At 39.1% G+C, this 19,030-nt stretch overlaps 1 protein-coding gene across 5 annotated transcripts in view; it reads right to left on the bottom strand.

The window, feature by feature from the left end:
* The window catches only part of LOC131682806 (ras-specific guanine nucleotide-releasing factor RalGPS1), a 406,032-nt gene that overhangs the window by 248,705 nt on the left and 138,297 nt on the right, over window positions 1–19,030 (bottom strand). For 2 of the 5 annotated variants that reach the window (XM_058964563.1, XM_058964567.1), the window contains exons 2-3: window positions 10,356–10,447; window positions 9,834–9,969 (exon numbers count right to left, since the gene is read on the bottom strand). In XM_058964563.1, the coding sequence (XP_058820546.1) occupies window positions 9,834–9,896 (63 nt within the window). In that variant the 5' untranslated portion in view covers window positions 9,897–9,969; window positions 10,356–10,447. The remainder of the gene's footprint in view (window positions 1–9,833; window positions 9,970–10,355; window positions 10,448–19,030) is intronic. The other 3 variants (XM_058964565.1, XM_058964564.1, XM_058964566.1) reach the window with 2 other exon arrangements.

Here is a 19,030-nt window from a genome sequence, read left to right as displayed (position 1 = left end):
GATGCTAGAAATTTATCAGTACCAAAACACAGAAAAAAATTTAATACTCCTATTATTGACGATGATCTTCAACTTCTGATTCGCTTGAAGAATGTTCGAAGACGTCAATATCAACGTTCTCTTGATCCTGCTATGAAATGTATCTATCAAAAAGAAATTAAGCACAGATTCACACTCTTAAGAAATGAAAATTTCGCGAAAGAGGTTGAACAAATCAAGCCAAATTCTAAACCTTTCTGGAAACCTTCTAAGGTTCTTAAGAAACCTCAGAAACCAATTCCAGCTTTATTTATTTATTTATAGGCTTTAACCGAAGTGGTCATTCGCCTACCAAAGGGTGCTTATATTCTATGTAACCTCTTAGTCTATTTTATTTGTTACAGTTAAGGACGTCTATTTAAAGTCGGAAGTCATTGCTAGAGATGCGCACCAGGTCCCGAGGCGATCATGGTAGTCCCTTCTTTTCAAATCTCTGCGAACAAGTTTTTTAAGAATATTAGTAGTTTCTCCTCTCGTGACGGGTCATTTCCAAGTATATCCTTTATGGATGATGATACATCGTGTTGCCGACGAAGGTCCTCGTAGACGGGGCAGTTGACGAGTATATGTTCGACTGTTAACCTGCTGTTGCATGTGGAACATAGTGGTGGATTTACTCGTGAGATAGTGTGGGCGTGGGTAATTCTGGTGTGTCCTACACGGAGTCGCGAGAGTACCTTTTGCTCTATTCTGCTCTCTCTGTCTTCCCATCTTTGGAGAGATCCCTTGATTTTCTGTGGGTGTCCTCGCAGGTTCGTCCAGTGGTCGATGAAGTGGTTGGAGGCTTTCTGCTTGAATGATTTAGTGATATCATTTACCGGGACTTCTCGGGTAACCATTGACCTCGTTCGCCGACCGATAGAGGCCAGATGGTCAGCGGTCTCGTTGCCCTTAATTCCACAATGGCCCGGAACCCAGCAAATCGTAGTGAGAATATCACAGGTATCTTCGATTTCCTGGATGTACGGATGCTTCGATTCTCCGGTCTCGAGTGCCAAGATGACCGAGAGAGAATCGGAAAAAATTACCGTTGGTATACCTTCGGATTTTCTGCGTATGGCAACGGCGATCGCGGCTGCTTCTGCGGAAAATACCGAGCATTCTGGAGGCAGACGTAGAGCTAATCCTTCACAGATACCGTGTATCCCTATTCCAACTTCTTCTTCTAGCTTTGATCCGTCAGTGAATATTTTGTGGTGATTTTGGTATTTGCGGTTGACCAAGTGCAGAAACTTTGCTTGCGTTGCGCTGTGAGGATCATCTTTTTTTACGATACGTGTCAGTTTGGTGTCCCGGTTTGGGCAGCGTTTGTTCCAGGGGCGATTCCTGACCCTGCGCATGCTGGCAATTGCAGGGAGTTGGGTATTAGTGAATTCTGAGTAGATATGTTTAGCTATATCTAATATTTGACATTCTCCCCCTGTCGTTTTTTCTAGGAAACTCAGTGCTCGTTTCACAACGTTGATCGCTATCGCCCATCGACATGGTAAAATACCTGCCTCCATGCAGGCGGCTTCCGCCGGTGTGCTAGGGAGCAGGTTGGATGCGAATCTAACCGCACCATGGTAGACAGGTGGTAGTGTGGTGGCCAGACCCTCCCAGTTTCGGCAGGTGAGCTCAAGGCCATAGAATATTTTTGAGTGTATTAGGGCTTGACTCACATTTAGAGCTGTTTTTCTGTTGCACTTGGTGTGGCGGGAGCTTATGGTGCGAACTAGTCTTTTCCTGCTTTCGCAATCCTTTTTTATTTGCTGGAAGTGGGATGTGAAGGTCATTCTCCGGTCTACCTTAATTCCGAGAATTTTCGGTTCCTTGCGAAATGGTATAGTTGCACCGGCGAGTTTCACGGGTCGATCGAAAGCAACGTGGTGGGAGTTGCAGCAGTGTGCAATAGCGCATTTTTCTGGGGCAATATTGAAACCGGTTGCTTCGGCCCACCGGCCTACGGCGTTAACAGCAGCCTGCAATTTTATCCTGGTTCTAGCTTTTGTTTTTCCGATCGCCACCAAAATGATATCATCAGCATATAAGAATATAAATACTCCTTTCGGTAAAGCATCGAATAGAGTATTCATGCTTACGAGAAAGAGGGTGACTGGCAACACGGATCCTTGCGGGACCCCATTGGCTTCCCGGAAGGTATCAGATTTGTTTCCTCCGATGCACACTCGGAAGGTTCTGTTCCTGAGAAATTCCTGGACGAAGCGGCCCATATTCCCTCTTATTCCCCACTGATGTAATTGTCGCAGTACACCCTCTCGCCAGACCGTATTGTAGGCCTTGGCGAGGTCGAGGATCGCGATATCAGCGTGCTTGTTTTCCTCGAGTGCCTGACCGACTACCTCTCCAAACGAACCGAGATGGATACCTGAGGCGAGTCCTTTTCTGAAAGCAAACTGCCGGAGGTCGAGGAAGTTTCCCTCCTCCAGATAGGTCACAAGGCGCCGATTTACTAGTCTCTCCATCGTTTTAGCTATACAGCTAATCAAGTTTATAGGGCGGAAGTCGCTGGGCTCCTTTCTTCCGCTACTTTTTTTGGGAATAGGAATGACCAGTGCCTCGCGCCAAGCTTCTGGGAAGTCTCCACCTTCCCAGACTATGTTCAAGCATTCTAGTAAGGCTCTTTTCGCCCTTGGTGGGAGGTGTCTGAGCATAGGGTAGCCCACTTCATCGGGTCCAGCCGATTTCCCGCGTGTCGCACTTAGTACAGTGGCGAGTTCCATTCCAGAAAAAGGTTGATTGTACGGTGCACTACAGTCGAGTCCGAAGCTCGTTGGGTGTGCTTCTATGCCGGCTTTCCACCTCCTAAAGGATGCCGGTAGAGATTCGTCGGATGATAGCTCCTGAAAATATTTCCCGATCTGGTTTGCTATTTCAGTAGGGTCCACGGTAGTCGTTCCATGGATATTAAGGGAAAATCCAGTATGTCGGCGTTTACCGCTAAGTGCGTTGACCCTTCTCCACAGTTCCTTGGTGGAGGAAGTCGGATTAATGCCATCGAGAAACTCTCCCCAACTTGCTGCTTTAGCTTCCTCAATCGCCTTTCTTCCCTGGATTCTAAGCCTTCGGTAGTTGGCTGCGCGTTCCTCCCATAGTTGGTGTTCCTGTGGGGTTCTTCGAAAAAGTCTGAGGGCTTTTCTTCGGGCTTTCAGAACAGCTGCGACCTCGTCGTTCCACCAGTGGATTGCTCTTCGTGGGGGGGTTCCGCTAGTTCGGGGGATGCTTGTGGAGGCGGCTTGAACAATAAGCTTTGCAATGGCCTCAGGTGTGTGAGTCTCGTTAAATTCGAGAGCTGTTTCGATTGCATCTTCGTACGCCTCCCAGTCGGCTCGCTCGTACAGCCATCGCCTACGTCGTGTTGTTGAAATAGGGCGACTGGCGTGAGTGATCCATATAGGGAAATGACCACTACCTCCTTTGTCGAGATCCACCGACCAACCACAGGTATTGGCAATAGAGCTGGAGCAAATCGTCAAATCGATGGCTGATGAGGAGCTTGCTCTGAGAAATGTGGTTTCTCCAGTGTTGAGGATGATGGCGTTGCATTTTTCAGCTACTTCCAGGATTTCATTTCCACGCCGATTGCTACTTTGGGAGCCCCAATCGCAATGGTGTGCGTTGAAGTCACCCATAAGTATGAAGGGTGGCGGAAGCTGGTTTATTAAGTTCAGAAGTTTGTTTCGCAATTCCCGAACCCCACTCGGGATGTATACGGATACAACTGTACATTCGACAGGGTACGTGATCCTGCGAGCTGCTGCTATCAGGTCTGTATCGAGTGGTATAGTTTTCGATGGGATGTCCGCCCTGATCCCCAGACCGACCGTCTGGAAGATGTTGTTCCCTTGACATGTGTCCCAAGTATACTTGTGCCCAAACCATGGAGACGGGTCTGTGGTGCTTCTTGTGTGAGTCTCTTGTATGGCCAGACATATGGGAGTTCTGTTTGCAATGTGGATTTGTAAATCTCCTAGGTTTCCATTCAGGCCGTTAATATTCCACTGCAATGCCAGGACGCAACCTTCTCTTTCGACTGCCTGTGTATGCAAAGGCTGCTCCTTACTTGGTTCGTATCCCTCCGAAGGCTGTATGTTTTCTCCGATGCTTGATGTTTGTTCAGCTGTGTTGATGCAATAGGGTTCTGAGGGAGAGCAGAAAGCGACAGATGGATATGATCGTGGATAAGCGTTGGTGGAACTTACCCGGGAAACCCCCGGGTTCCCCGCGCCGGCAACCGTCGGGGACTCTTCGGATATTTCCGGTACTTCCCGAGTCGGGGGCGACGCGGGGAGGGAGGCTTTGCTCATGCAAGGGGAGCAGGTTTTGATGTTTTCTTCGAAGTCTCTAGTACTTGGTGTTGATTCGGTTGATGTACCATAGGATCCTGTACGAGAGTAAAGTGCGGCAGATGGATACGATCGAACTATGGGATTGATGGAACTTACCCGGGAAACCCCCGGGTTCCCCGCGCCGGCAACCGTCGGGGACTCATCGGATGTTTCCGGTACCTCCCGAGTCGGGGGCGACGCGGGGAGGGAGGCTTTGTTGATGCACGGAGAGCAGGTTTTGTTAGTGATGTCTCGGTGTGATTGTGAGTGGGTAGCTTCCACTATTATACTTGTGGAATAGGTGTACATGTTGCGTTCTGTGGTATTGGTGTCACTGTTCCTGTGGTGGAACCGAACTGGATGCCAAGAGCAACCAGCGATGGGGCTGAGGCTGCGGAGCCGATCGGTGTCGCTGTTGTCCCTGCGTCCAGGGGTCGATGTCATAGCACTACGTTTGCTGATTATTTTTTGTATTTGTATGGTTGGCGGCAAGGTGACGTCTAGTAAGCATTGGCTGGAAGGACTTGAGGGCAGTCGGTTGTTTTCTGTTATATTTTGTGTATGAGTACTTGCCTGAGTTAAACTCGGGCCCGCGCCAACAGCCGCCGGGGGTGCATCGGGAGAACCCGGAACGTCCCCGGTCGGGGTCGACGCGGGAGGTTTGTTTGTTTGGTTTCGGCTATTGAATGTTGTTGCTTTTGATTTCTGCTGACTGCTGGGTTGAGCGTTTGTGCGTTGTGTTACTCTGAGATGACGTCCGAGTAGTCAACGGTTGTTGGAGGTTCTTGGCCTGACGTGTTGAGTGCTGTTGTTGAACTGGATCGGGACCAGGGCATGGCTTCAAGATCGGGTGTAAGCAAGGTCATATCGGGAGTTGTTTTGAAGTTGGGGCTTCTGGATTTATCGGTACCACTTTTTCTGGTATCCTTTACTTTTTGGCGACTGGACCTTCTGGGTTCTGGTTGGTTGGCCGGGCCGGCAGGAGCTCCGGCAACAGAGGTTGGTTCTAAAAATATAGTCTTCTTAGCTTTTGTTCCCGTTGGGGTGTTTTCGTTGGTGGAAGTGTTCTCCCTAGGGTGGATAGACGACTTTTGGTGAAGCTCGGAGAAGGCATGCCGCAGTTTCGCTATATCTGCTGTAGCCGCTTGAAGCTGTTTTTGAAGCTTGGAACAATATTCCTTCAGCCGTTTAATTTCCTGATCTTTACCGTCAAGTGAACTTTGGGCCTTGCTTTCTTTCAGAGTCACTAGTTCATTCTGTAGCTGTGCTATGATTTTGTCCCGTTCGTCGTCCATGGTGTTACCTGTGGCTACGCTGGCATAACTGGGACCTTGTTGGCGTTTCGTTATCAAAGCTCTGGCCTCGGGGAAGGTGAGATTTTTGTCAACTCTGATTTTGGTTATCTGTTCTTCCTCGATAAACTTGGGACACGTCCTACTACGGGTGGAGTGACCTTGTCCACAGTTGATGCAAACGCTTGTCTTGGTACATGGGTTATCTTTGGATGTTTCATGTTGTTCACTGCAGTTCAAGCAAGCGGCGGGGTTGGGACAGAGACGACTACCATGCCCAAATTTGCCGCACTTGAAGCACATCATCGGTAGTGGATAGTATGGGCGGATACTGGTGCGGAGTAGGCCAATGAAAACGTGTTCCGGAAGTGCAGAACCAGAGAAGGAGAGGATGACTAGTGGTGTGTTGACCGGCTTACCTTCAATCTTTTTTGATATTCGGCGAACCTCCGTGACCCCCTGGGTCTTTAGTTCTTCCAGCAGTCTGGCTTCTTCCAAATCTTTGGTGTCAGGATCGTAGATGACACCCTGGACTTTATTGAGGGTTGGGTGGGGAATAATCTCCACCTTCTGACCGCCTATAAGCTGATTCAACTTCTGTAGGGCTAGAAAAGCTTTCTTCGATCGGGTTCTCAACACATATCTGGATCCCTTTGCCTCCTTTGTCGCACTCACCAGGTTTCTTGGATCGATACCGAGAACTGACTGTACAGATTTTAGAATAAGGAAAGGATCCGCGGGGAGTCTTTGTTCCTCGTTTCCTGGTTCGTTGACGGCCCTTAATAGTAGGGTCTGCTGATCTATCACATCCCCGGAATTCATGTAACCGGGGAGCGATCGACTTAGGGGGGGTTCCTCACCCCAGTCCGGGGGAGGAGGGCGTGGCATTATTGTCGTTTGGTTTTCGTCACTTTACTATCGTGTAGGTCACTTCGCAGGCGCACACCAATTCGATTTTTCTGTTCGATACTTCACACGCGTTTAAATCGCCGGCGGTCGGTAGGTCAATGGAGGCGCAAGTCTTTTACTGATTTGAATCTTCGCCTAGGTGGAGGCGCGATCAGTTCACCGATTTAACGTGGGAGATTTGATGGAGGCGCGAGTTGTTTACCTTCTTAAAAGTCTGTACTCCTGATACCTGCTACGATTTTCACAACACTTTTTCCCGCGGAAAAACCGTAGTATGCTTCGAAATTCGGTAGGAATCAGCGCCTTGGCGGATAATCCGTCCCTCAGGGCACCGGAGACCCGTCGGGGATCGAGTTGCGAAACACTTGTTTTTCACACTACTAATCGGGTTTCGGAGCACTGCACTTGCGTAAACTATCGCTGAGCTAGCGAAATGTCGCGATGATTTGTGCCGGATGGCAGAGACCGCGCTAAAAAAAGGCGGGTGGCGTAGGCCGAGCACTTGTTTATTCGATGGAACACGGAGTCAGAGAAAAAACTCAACTAATCACTCCGAGTGATTGATACGATCTGAATTCCAGCTTTGAAGAAAGGTGGCCACATACTTCTTACAAACGAAGAAAAAGCTCAAAAACTTGCTCAACAGTTTGAAAGCGTCCATAAGGTTTAATCTCAACGTTGTGAGTCCTATTGAAACCGAGATCTTACAAAAATATGAAAACGTTTCAAATCATGTATTGTCTCTAGACGATATTGTTGAAACAAACTATGATGAGATCCATCATGAAAAAGTTAAAAAATATGAAAACTCCAGGTTATGATGGAAATTTCAACATTCTTCTTAAAAACCTTCCCAAAATCACCATGAGATACTTGGTCAAAATATTCAACAAATGTTTTGAATTAGCATACTTCCCTGAAAGATAGAAAAATGCAAAGGTTATTCCTATTTTGAAGCCAGATAAAAACCCAGCAGAAGCATCTAGCTATCGACCAATTAGTTTACTCTCTTCTATTAGTAAATTATTTGAAAAAATCATCCTAACTAGAAGGATGTCACATATCAATGAGAATTCTATTTTTCTTCCTCAGCAGTTTGGATTTCGTATTGGACATTCAACTACTCATCAACTTGTGAGAGTAACTAACATGATAAAGACAAATATCTCAGAGGGCTATTCCACTGGAGTTGCTCTTCTAGACATCGAAAAAGCCTTCGACTGTGTTTGGCACAAAGGATTAATTGCCAAAATGTGGGATTTCAATTTTCCAATTTACATAATAAAGATAATTAAAAATTATCTTACTAACCGTACCACGGTGTTCCTAAAACCGTTATTAACAAAAAAAAATGACCATAAATTTGTCATACGGCATTCGAAAGATACAGTATCCAAGCATCTTCTCAGTGAATTTCAAAATGATCCATCGAGGGATTCGAGCGAAATTGCAATTTGAAGTTTTATGGCACGTTTCATAAGGCTACCAGCAAACACCCACGGGTTTGGTCCTATCTCTACAAACAAATTTTTTTTTGTCTACTTATTTAGTACATGGCATTCGAAAGATATAGTAATCAAGTATATCTCCTGCAAGTTTGAAAATATTTCATTGACGGAATCGAAATTTATAACGGTTTGGATGTGGTATGCGGTCATAGATGGGTTTTCTACCAGACTTCAAGCGTGAATCCATGTTCGTCCATTGACTATTTAGATCGTTTATACGTGTCGCGGTTTTTAAAGGAAAACCTGACCATTTAATTACATAAATATAATGTACAAAAGGTGTTATTTTTATGGTACACTGAAAAAATATGAAAATAGGGTTGTCTACCAAACGTTAAATATAATGTGTAAATTAAAAAAATGGATAAAACTCGGAATGTTTACTTCAAAAGGCCATATTTCAATGGTTTGTTGACCGATTCTAATGATTTTTTCATTATTGAACAAGTAGACGTTTCATCGTTAATTTTCATTAAGAAGAATATAAAATAGAATTGCCTACTTCAAAAAATAGACAACATAATTATCCTCAATTATATGTATTATCACTATTTAGTGAATACTTTGTATTCAAAGCGATGACCTATCCATTAGTTGAATGCAACGAACGCAAACTACAAATGATGGAAAAATAAAACCATAAATTCAAAAAATATGAAGGTATTTGCTGATTCAGATCAATTTATGTTATGATACGGTTTTTGTTGGAAATTTTGTACAATCGCTGGTTGGGTTGACAGATGTTAAAACTGGTCAAAGGGGATGTTATTAATATAAGTTCATCTGCTCATATCTCTAACTATTGTCAGTTTTATTGTCGAATTGAACTTATCATGGGAATTTGACATTCAGATGATTATACAGCAATTGCAATCAACTAGTATATAAAAATGGATAGGCAGCTAAAATATTTACTAAATAATGATAATACATATAGTTGAGATCAACTATATCGCCTGTAGATGACTCTGTTTTATATTCTTCTTAATGTAAATTAACAATGAAACGTTTACCTGTTCAATAATGAAAAAAAATTAGAATCGATCAACAAACCATTGAGATATGGCCTTTTGAAGTAAACGTTCCAACTTTCATTCATTTTATTTAGTTTTCACATTATATTTAACGTTTGGTAGACAACCCTATTTTCATATTTTTTTCAGTGCACCATATAAATAACACCTTTTGTACATTATATTTATGTAATTAAATGGTAAGGTTTTCCTTTAAAAACCGCGACACGTATAAACGATCTAAATAGTCAATGGACAAACATGGATTCACGCTTGAAGTCTGGTAGAAAACCCATCTATGACCATACCACATCCAAACCGTTATAAATTTCGATTCCGTCAATGAAATATTTTCAAACTTGCAGGAGATATACTTGATTACTATATCTTTCGAATGCCATGTACTAAATAAGTAGACAAAAAAAAATTTGTTTGTAGAGATAGGACCAAACCCGTGGGTGTTTGCTGGTAGCCTTATGAAACGTGTCATGAAACTTCAAATTGCAATTTCTCTCGAATCCCTCGATGGATCATTTTGAAATTCACTGAGAAGATGCTTGGATACTGTATCTTTCGAATGCCGTATGACAAATTTATGGTCATTTTGTTTTGTTAATAACGGTTTTAGGAACACCGTGGTACCCTACAGGTTTCTTATCAGAATTGTAAATCTAATAAGCTACCCGTTAAAGCAGGCGCCCTTCAAGGATCAAGCGTCGCACCAATACTATACAATATTTTTACCTCTGATCTTCCAAATCTACCTACAGGCTGTAAAAAGTCACTTTCCTGTGATGATACTAGCATCTCAGCCACTGGTAGGAGTCTTCGTATTATCTGCAGTCGACTGAAACGAAGCTTGAATATTTTCAATGATTACCTGAAAAAATGGAAAAGCTCTCTTTATAGTTTATAAGTTAGTTTGTAAGATTTGTTTAGCTCCTTATTCACAAGATAAGTAGGTTTAAAACATCCTACTGAAAAAAAACTTAACTGCGAAAGCATATTATATCTTAATAATAATTAACTGAATCATGTAAATAATAGGTATGAAAAGTCACCACTTGTGGCTTAACACCCAATATACTAAATTAGAAATGTAATGCAAACAAAACAATATAATCAAAGAGAAAATAGTATATAAAAAAGGAACAGTAACGTTAGGAAGGGCTATTACCAATGCATTTCTGAACTCGTTCCAGTGCATTACTTTGACAAGTGGTCTTGTAATAAAAAATATTCCTTGTTGAGTTATATTAGACTTACCTCCTTTAGACGTAAACTGTCCGAAGATAGATCACGTGGTATTTCTGAATACCGCATCATCTCATAAACATCATATATGGTTGAAAGAGGACCTAAAAAATACTATTATATTATATGTAATTCTCAACATTTAATTCATGGTCCAGAAAATAATTTTCATAACAGTCGGTAATTTTTTCTCCTCGCTCTTGGCTCTGTTTAGCTTATTTCGATTACTATTATAACTGACCTTGGTCGAATATTTTTGTCATGACTACGATTTACCTTTCAATATTGGGCTTCTTTTTTGAAAGTAACAACTGATGAGTTTTTGGAAGACAGTAAGTTGCAATTACAACAAGTTTGCACTAATCAGTTGAAAATATATGCATCAATGTTGTATTAACTTTTGGAGTATGCATGATTTCTCTAAATAAAGGTAAAACTGATTTTGAGATAATCTTTCCAAAGCGGCATCGAAAAACGATCGATTTCCCTGTCTATTTCGAAAGTTAGTGTTGGTGCCCTCTGCGCGGTAAAATGTGCAACTAAAATTTTCTAACCAAAACATGACTCGTATTACTTACTATAATTCTTCTGAACATACTATTGACCTAAACCTAACGATTATATCACAAAAATGTTTAGTCCGTGTGAATCGAGTACTGATACACACGCATGCACTGCTAGGCCCCATGCAAAACTGACTCTTACATCACTTCGTTAAAAGTTTAATAACTTCTTTGAACAAAGCCGGACTTACTAGCAGTCTTCGACAAAGTTGTAGGCAATTAAATTATATTTCTTATTTTCACTTACAGCCATAATACGATGCATACAGCGCCACCTAGCGGCGAAAATGCGGATTAGTGGGTTTTCTCCATGTAAATTGTCGAAAAATCCCATACAAACTTCAGGCACGTTGGTCCGGGAGCTAGACTTGTCCGATTTGCTTCAAATTTGGAGCAAATGCTCCTGGTGGGACTAGGAATCGACTCGGGCATGGGCTGATAGGGGTTATTTTTTGCTGTCACTCTAAGGTTCATGCAAGAATAGTTATCAGTCATCCCCGAGAACAATCGAAAAAATGAAAAAGAAGGCATACATAATTGAAAAAACTATTTCTGCGGGAGGAATCACTCACCATCTTGGAAAAGAATGTTAATATCATACTCGTTTGGTCAACACTTATCTAAGACTTCTCATCCCAAAAATATTAATGGATCCCTATATCAGGTGGAATCTGGAATTATAATTTTCAGCTGAAAGATGAGATTTTCCAAGCTCTCAAATTCCAGTGAATGCACTGTTCAACTAAACACAACTAACTATTTGGTAAATAATAAAGTGCGTGTAGATTGACTTACAAACAACTAGGGCTTCTGTGAAACTAACTTAGACTTAGCCTTCGTTAAAATATTAAACAACTTTTCCGGATAATTTCAAACCGGTTTTAGTTGTTAACATTGTAAGTTGTAGATAATTAAATTATCTATCAGATTCTCACTTTCAGTGTTGTTCGAATGTTCGAACGATTAAAACATTTTGATTTAAAATAGCGTTTAGAATCATATTCAAAAATAAATTTGTATTTTAGCAAATAGTAGGAATTTTGAAAATATGTCAAAAGTTGTTGTTAGAAAAACTTTTTTATTGAAAGCTTCTCCATGATCCAAATCCACTGAAAAAGTTTCTTTTATGTCTTTACATCTAAATATTATGGATTTTTGACATTTTATTATACCCCATGATACACGAATAACTTTTAAAAAGGGTAGTATCACACGAATTAGGGGAAGATGGGGTAAAACGCACCCCCTAAGGAAATATGATCATAACTCAGCTATAGAACATCAATCGGGAGAATTTAATTAATAAAATCGTTCAGCCAACATCTTCCTCTGTAATCACAACCATAACGCTTTGCAAAATAATCAAGATCATGAAAAATATTCGATTCTTCAAAATCATTAAAAATTTAATGTTGAAAAATAAGCGGGGTAAAACGCACCTGTTCGGGGGTAAAATGCACCACAACAACGGGGTATAATGCACTACAACAACGGGGCAGAAAGCACCGCAACAACGGGGCAGAATGCTCGATGAACAAGCAAGTAGTTTTGTTTTCTGACGAGATTTCACAAAAGTGTGCCATTAAATAGCCTTAGGTTATGCAATTAGTAGGTTTTCAGAACAATTTTTCTGTTTTCGATTAAAGAATCAGTAAAATCAAAGAAGAGGGCATTTTGCCCCCGTTGGGGCAGCGATATAAATTTAGCAAAATGTGAATTATTTAGCAGATTTTTCATATATAGTGCGACAGAATAATAATCAACGGTATAAATAGAACTGGAATGCACTGATATAATAGTACAAATTACATTTATAAGAGCTGGAAACCCTTGTTGCACGAGCCACGATAATAACATGAGAAGAGTACGTTATTGTCTTTTATTTATTTCTCGAGCTGCTATTGACGTACGGTTATCAAAATTTAACCAAGTAGGTTTAATATGGCGGACTTCCGACTGGTGTTACCCTTTTCTAGAAAATTTCAGTAGTTTTCGTTATAAGCAAGGGGTGCATTCTGCCCCGGGGTGCGTTTTACCCCATCTTCCCCTAACTGTTTATATTGGAACAAAATTCCAAATATCTCGAAAACTATCGCATTTTGGATGATTTTTGTTAAATGTATTTTGATTTAAAGCTATATTTACAATTATTTTCTGTAATACAATTACAGTTTTGTATGTAAATCAGTATGGAACTAAAAAACATGTACAGTAATGACCCGTTTTTGTCAACCAACCGAAAAATTTGGGTTGATGAAACGGGGAAGTTGATAAAATCGGGAAATTTTTTTTAACTTCTTTTTTCAATCGTACATAATTAAAAACAACCTAAAAATTATCTCAAGTTGTTAGTTTACAGAAAAATTAAACCTATTGCCCTATCAGTGCAAAAAAAACGTATTCAACCGAACCGTCCGAAAGTTGTCTAATCCAACTTCCAAGCATAGGATCTATCTGAAATTTTGCAGATAGACTCATTATGAATGACAATGTATTGTGTCAACGAAATTTAACAGTTAATCTCCTGAAAAGCGAGATGCAAAAACTATTCTTTTATTAATTAGATATAGAGCGTTGGTAGTTCACTGCTATTCTACGTCCATGTTCCAAAACTGACAATTAAGAAAAACGCGATCGAAGATGAAAATTAAATGTGCAATCTGGAGAGAAACGGTGGATCAAATTAAGTTTTACAGTCTAAAATTACGTTCATATTCAACGTTTCTAGTGTAATTAGTCCAGTTTTTCATTAGAAAAATTCTCTTTAAGGAAGATTTTTCGAAAAATGCTCAGTGGAAAAATCTGATAGAAATCGAAAAATTCTTAGCATATTGGTCCAGCCATCACAAATGAGTTGTCTATTCATTTTATTTACGAAAGTGTGCGCTGAGAGCTTTCTTGTTAAGCGGGCTACTTCAAGTTTTACTAAAATCGAAAATGGATGAGTTCGCCATGTTTTAAGTTTTTGGAAGCGACGACAGTGATGAATAGTTTCACAGGATCGATCTCACTATTGTAGTTATTAATATCATACCCATCTCTTAGTTAATAGAACTTTCTCTTTCCACAAACTTTATTTCCTTTTTTTTGGGTTTTTTATTAGTAGAAGTAGAACAGTTATGCGTAGAATTTCAAGAATGGGAAAACAGGTTTGATTTTTTTAGGGTTTTTCGTCATCAAACAATATTCCGTATCGGGTCTCAAAAAGTTTGGAATCGGCACACGTGTTTTTATGAAGATGGGCGGTTTGAGCCTAAGTCAGTGGCTTTCGACTGGTATGACCCATTGTCGTTAATTCGGACTGGTTGGTTTGTTCTTACTTACAAATGAATAGATCAATTCACATAGGAGATATCAAAAGAGAATAGGAACAAGACAATAGCTGATTCAATTTGAAGTTTGTTTAATGATAACTCAAGTGCGCTGGCAGGAGATCGTTTTATAGGAGTAGATAAACTGGAGAACAGATATTCCAGTGTCTGAGGCAAATATGCGCTAAATTGTATCCTCTGGACCGATGTTTACAGACAATCCGCCAAAAATTGTCTCTGGTTTAAATTTTGTTTGCAGTTTAGCATGAACTACAACATAATAAAAATATAATATTACTAAATACACAACTTTTGCTACATACTCTTCCAATTGTTATGTTTTCCACGGATAATATGTGAAAGTGTGATAGTTTATCATGAAAACACACAGCTTTGATTTTTTTAGAATTCAAGCAAAATGTGAATCTAGTTCATCAATTACCCTAAATGGGACCAAATTGGGTAAACTACCTTACAATTTGACTGCTACCTAACAATGCAAGACCCATTACTTTGATTGAATACAATTGTAAGATTGTAGGCCTTAATTGCTGGCATAAAAAAAATAAATTAATGGAGGGTTGATAAAATCGGGTACAAAAAGTTCCTAAAATCGGAGGTGCACAAAAACGGGGGAACATAAAATCGGGAGTTTATAAAAACGGGTCGATACTGTATAAAGTTATTGTTAAAAAACTTTTTTACCGATATGTTCTCCATCTTACAATCAACTTCAAAATATTCCTTTTCTCTATAGGTTTTTGTTGACGAAATATAAAAATTACAAAAAATGGGTTTTCTGCAATTTAAATTTATAACACAAAATAGTTTTTATGAAAAATAACACATTTTTTCAGCGTATATTTTTTCGTACAGAAATAATGTCTCTGTAACTCGTTCTCAGAAAGTTTTGCTGTACAGTACTCGAACAAAAAAAATGAAATTAATGCACGTAGAAATGTCTACGCCCTTTTAAAAAATTGCTCTTGAGTCAAAATAATCTTACTGATCGTGAAAAATGTTTAGTCTTCCATGCCGGTGAAATGTGCAAAGTTTCGTTTGAATCTAAGATGGTCGGTCACGATTTTAAAGGTTTTCGGATGGATCTTCGTGGAATTCCTTTTATCTAAAGTAGGGTTAAAGATTAACAACTAAAAAAGTCAAGTGTTAATCATATTACCAAACGACAAAGCACGGTAACCAATAGAAATAACACTAAATGGAAAAACATACAAAATCAATGACAGCATAAAGTATTTAGGAGTATGTCTATCAGTTACTTTAAATAGGAACCTTATAAAAAAGGAATGCCTTAAAACCATCTAGGTGCATTGTAGAATTTTGTAAAAGATTCCATCTTAGTTGGAAAATGGGGAAACTAATATATAACACAGTACTAGCCCCGTCTTTCATGTATAGAACAAAGGTAGCAGTTCTCACAAAAAAGAGCAGGGTAAGCATGGCCAACTACGAAAAGTTAGTCTTAAGAAATATTTTTCATAATTGTAGGATACCATTAGGAATAAATTGCAATGCGATGAAACTGTTAGGAGGAAAGACGATAAATCGTAGAGTTAGAGTTGGTAGAACTTGTTATTATGGCCATATCATGAAGAGAACCTAATCACCCACTGCGATTAGCATACAAATTTAAATTCCATCACAAAAAGAAAGGGACCAAGTTTGACATGGCAAAATGTATATGACCTTATGAAATACGACAATGTTACTACAAGAGAATGGAATGAAATTGCGAAAATACAAAGAAAAACGCTTTTAATCCACCTAGCAGTGTGATGAGACATTTCTTATAACTCTTCGGTTATTATATTGTTTGAGAACATTTGGAGCTTGATGCTTCGCGATGTTTTGATAACACATACTACATGAGATAGTGGCAGGACTCAGAGAATCGCTCAAATCAGCATAGGACAACATCAGTGCTAGAAATCTCAAACCAAATAAATGGGAAAGCGAAAAAATGGCCCATAAAAGAGACATACAAACGAATTATTGCTAATGCTCTGTTCATAAAATATCTAAATTCCCCAATCAATGCATTGTGGTGGGAAAACTGAATTTTCCTAAAGGGGTTATATATTGTACTGAGTCAAAAAAATCAAATTTCCAACGCGACTGAGAACTAAGAAATCAACACTTTTTCTTGAAAAGGAAGATACTAGCAGTAATACCTTTCAAAGAAAATCAACAGTGAATATTTCCAGACTTGGTTTTATTTCCTATTTAAGAGCTATTGTGTTTTTTACATCCTAGATTGCATGATTCAGTGATCGAAACCCTAAACTTCATAAAGTATTTGAAATTATTAAATTAAAATTTGTTTTTGCTATTGAAATTGACAAAATGATAGTATCGCCCCTTTGGCGATTGTTTACTTTTCGGTCCAACCTATCAGCATTGAAGTATCGCCCTTACGTTTTTTTACAATAACTACCGTTTTACACCACCAATTTCGTCCGGGTTTTTTCAATAGCGATCATTGTTACTATTTACAGCTGGTATCAGCTTGATAATCCTAAAAAATGCGAAAAAACTGTTTCGCCTCTAAACTGCTAGCAAAAAAAGTATCGTCCTGTTTGTTTGCATGGAGCGTGGAGGGCGAAAGTTTAAATAAACAAACAAAAATACAGTTTCGCCCGTTGTATTTTTTGCTGTAGTTTAAGAAAGCAATATCGTAGAATCCAAATTTTTAGGTTAATTTGTTGCGTTTCAAAGCCCTCATTCGCATGTATGAAAAAGCCATATGTTTACATTTGCAAGTATCGCCCTTTTCACAAAAAAGCGTTGAAATGAAATCGCAACTCCTGATATCACGCAATCTCTGAAGTGCATGCGTGCATATTTCCAAATTTTACTTCGACATCGACTTTTTCTAAAGGAAACTTCCCAGTAGTATCAATGATTTGAATTATTATCGCTAATCCTAATGCCAAAGAACAAATAAAAACCTCTCGAAAACGAACCGTTTGGGAAAATCATCATTACTGGAATTTTCATTTTCACGAAACTTTTCGATAACCTTCCGTCACTTGCGTTAATGCACTGGGTGCACAGTGCTCTGAAAATCTAGCAAAATCGTCTTAGGGCACCAGCGAGTTTAATTCAGAGCTATCTGCGCGGCGAGTTAAATCTGTAAAGAATACTAAAAATTAGTTTCTATTCCATAATTTTCAGTTCAGCAATTCGAGAGATCGTGCTCACCGCAAGCCATGAAAAATAGACTACGTTGCACAGTGGCGGATCTTCAAACAAAAGTCGGACAAAACCTTAAATGTCACATAATTTGGCTGAAAATCACAATTTTAGCTAATTTTGAAGTGCTGAGCTCATTTTTGATGTCAAAAGTCGTAAAATATTAAGAGCATTTTTCCATACAGTGTCATTGAACCTTTCTTATAACTATGATCCCGTTTTCATGATAGATTTTCCGTTACTGATCACCAATGTCAGCAATATCATAAAAAATGAAGAACATTACTTTAAATCCATTATATAACGTGTTGGTTTACTGTAGATTGTCTATTTTACACAAAACACCATGCGCCTCCATATCAGCAATAAAGCTTCAAAATCTCCTTAAAACTTTTTGCGCATCTAGGCGCAGAACGAGACCATGATATTCGAAAAGTAGAGGGTATTTCCCATAGAATGTATACTATGCGACCGTTCCGAAATGGTTCCGAAATTTGTACAGAATACATTAGTGAAATAAGTATATTTGATCTGACTACCTTAAACATATTTAAACGAAAAAGTCATAGTTCCGAGCAAATTTACCGAATGTATTTTATTTGCTAACTAAGTTCTTTTGTTCTTCTACACAATGAAACTAGTTTTGCTAAAATTGGACCAAAATCAAAAAATGATCATAAAATTTTGAACATACATCATTCAATACATGAGAAATTTTGAAAAAATATAAAATATCAATATTTCAAAAATAAGTTTTTGAGGTTTTGGCCAGCCTCCAGCCACTGTGCGTTGTGAAGCGATGATCACTATTTATTAAAAAATCACGGTTAAATAAAAATAAAACTATTAAAAATTTCAAATAGTTTATAATTTTCACAAACTTATTAGGGAAAAATTGTTTAATAAGCTTTCGTAATATTGATTCCTTGTTTTAAAATCTTTCATAAAAAAAAATCTTTTGCCACCTCTCTTGTATATAGAATCTTATTTCTTATCTTAAGATAGCTGTAAATTTTTTCTCTTTTCTTTTTATTTTGTTTCAGCATTGTAACCTCCTAGTTTTAAAATATCCAAAATGTAAAAACAAAAGAATTTGGCATCGCCAAGCAAACGCATTTGTGCCTACCAAATAAACGAAATGAATAAAAATAAAGTTCCCTCCAGACAACTTGGAAGTGTTCGGTGATTATTTGTAGATAGCAAAATGAAATACAAAATTCGTTTTATCGAAATAATGTTTGGCTTATTTCAATGGATTATTACTATATTGAACAATAAATAGGCGACAAATAGTAATCCACAAACAACAAGCCATAACTTTTAAAGTATTCAAAATAGATATTTGAAGTCTTCAGTAAAGTTATTCGCAAAAGTAAGAGCTACAAATTTGCGGAAGGCATCATTTCGATATAATCACTTCCAAGAAAATTTGTGAAAATATCTCGCTCATAGGGGGATTAATCAGCAAAAGCACAATACCAAAAGAAAGGGCATATTGCCTTCATTAAATTCTCCGAAGATACTATTGACCTAATTCGGCAATTTCGGCAGATAATCTAAAAAAACTGCTAAAAACGCCATTTTTACACATTCAAACATT

The sequence above is a fragment of the Topomyia yanbarensis genome, chromosome 2, assembly GCF_030247195.1.
Source record: "Topomyia yanbarensis strain Yona2022 chromosome 2, ASM3024719v1, whole genome shotgun sequence".
Taxonomy (NCBI): domain Eukaryota; kingdom Metazoa; phylum Arthropoda; class Insecta; order Diptera; family Culicidae; genus Topomyia; species Topomyia yanbarensis.
The sequence above is the reverse complement of the archived record's forward strand: the minus strand, read 5'-3'. Positions and strand labels throughout refer to the sequence as shown.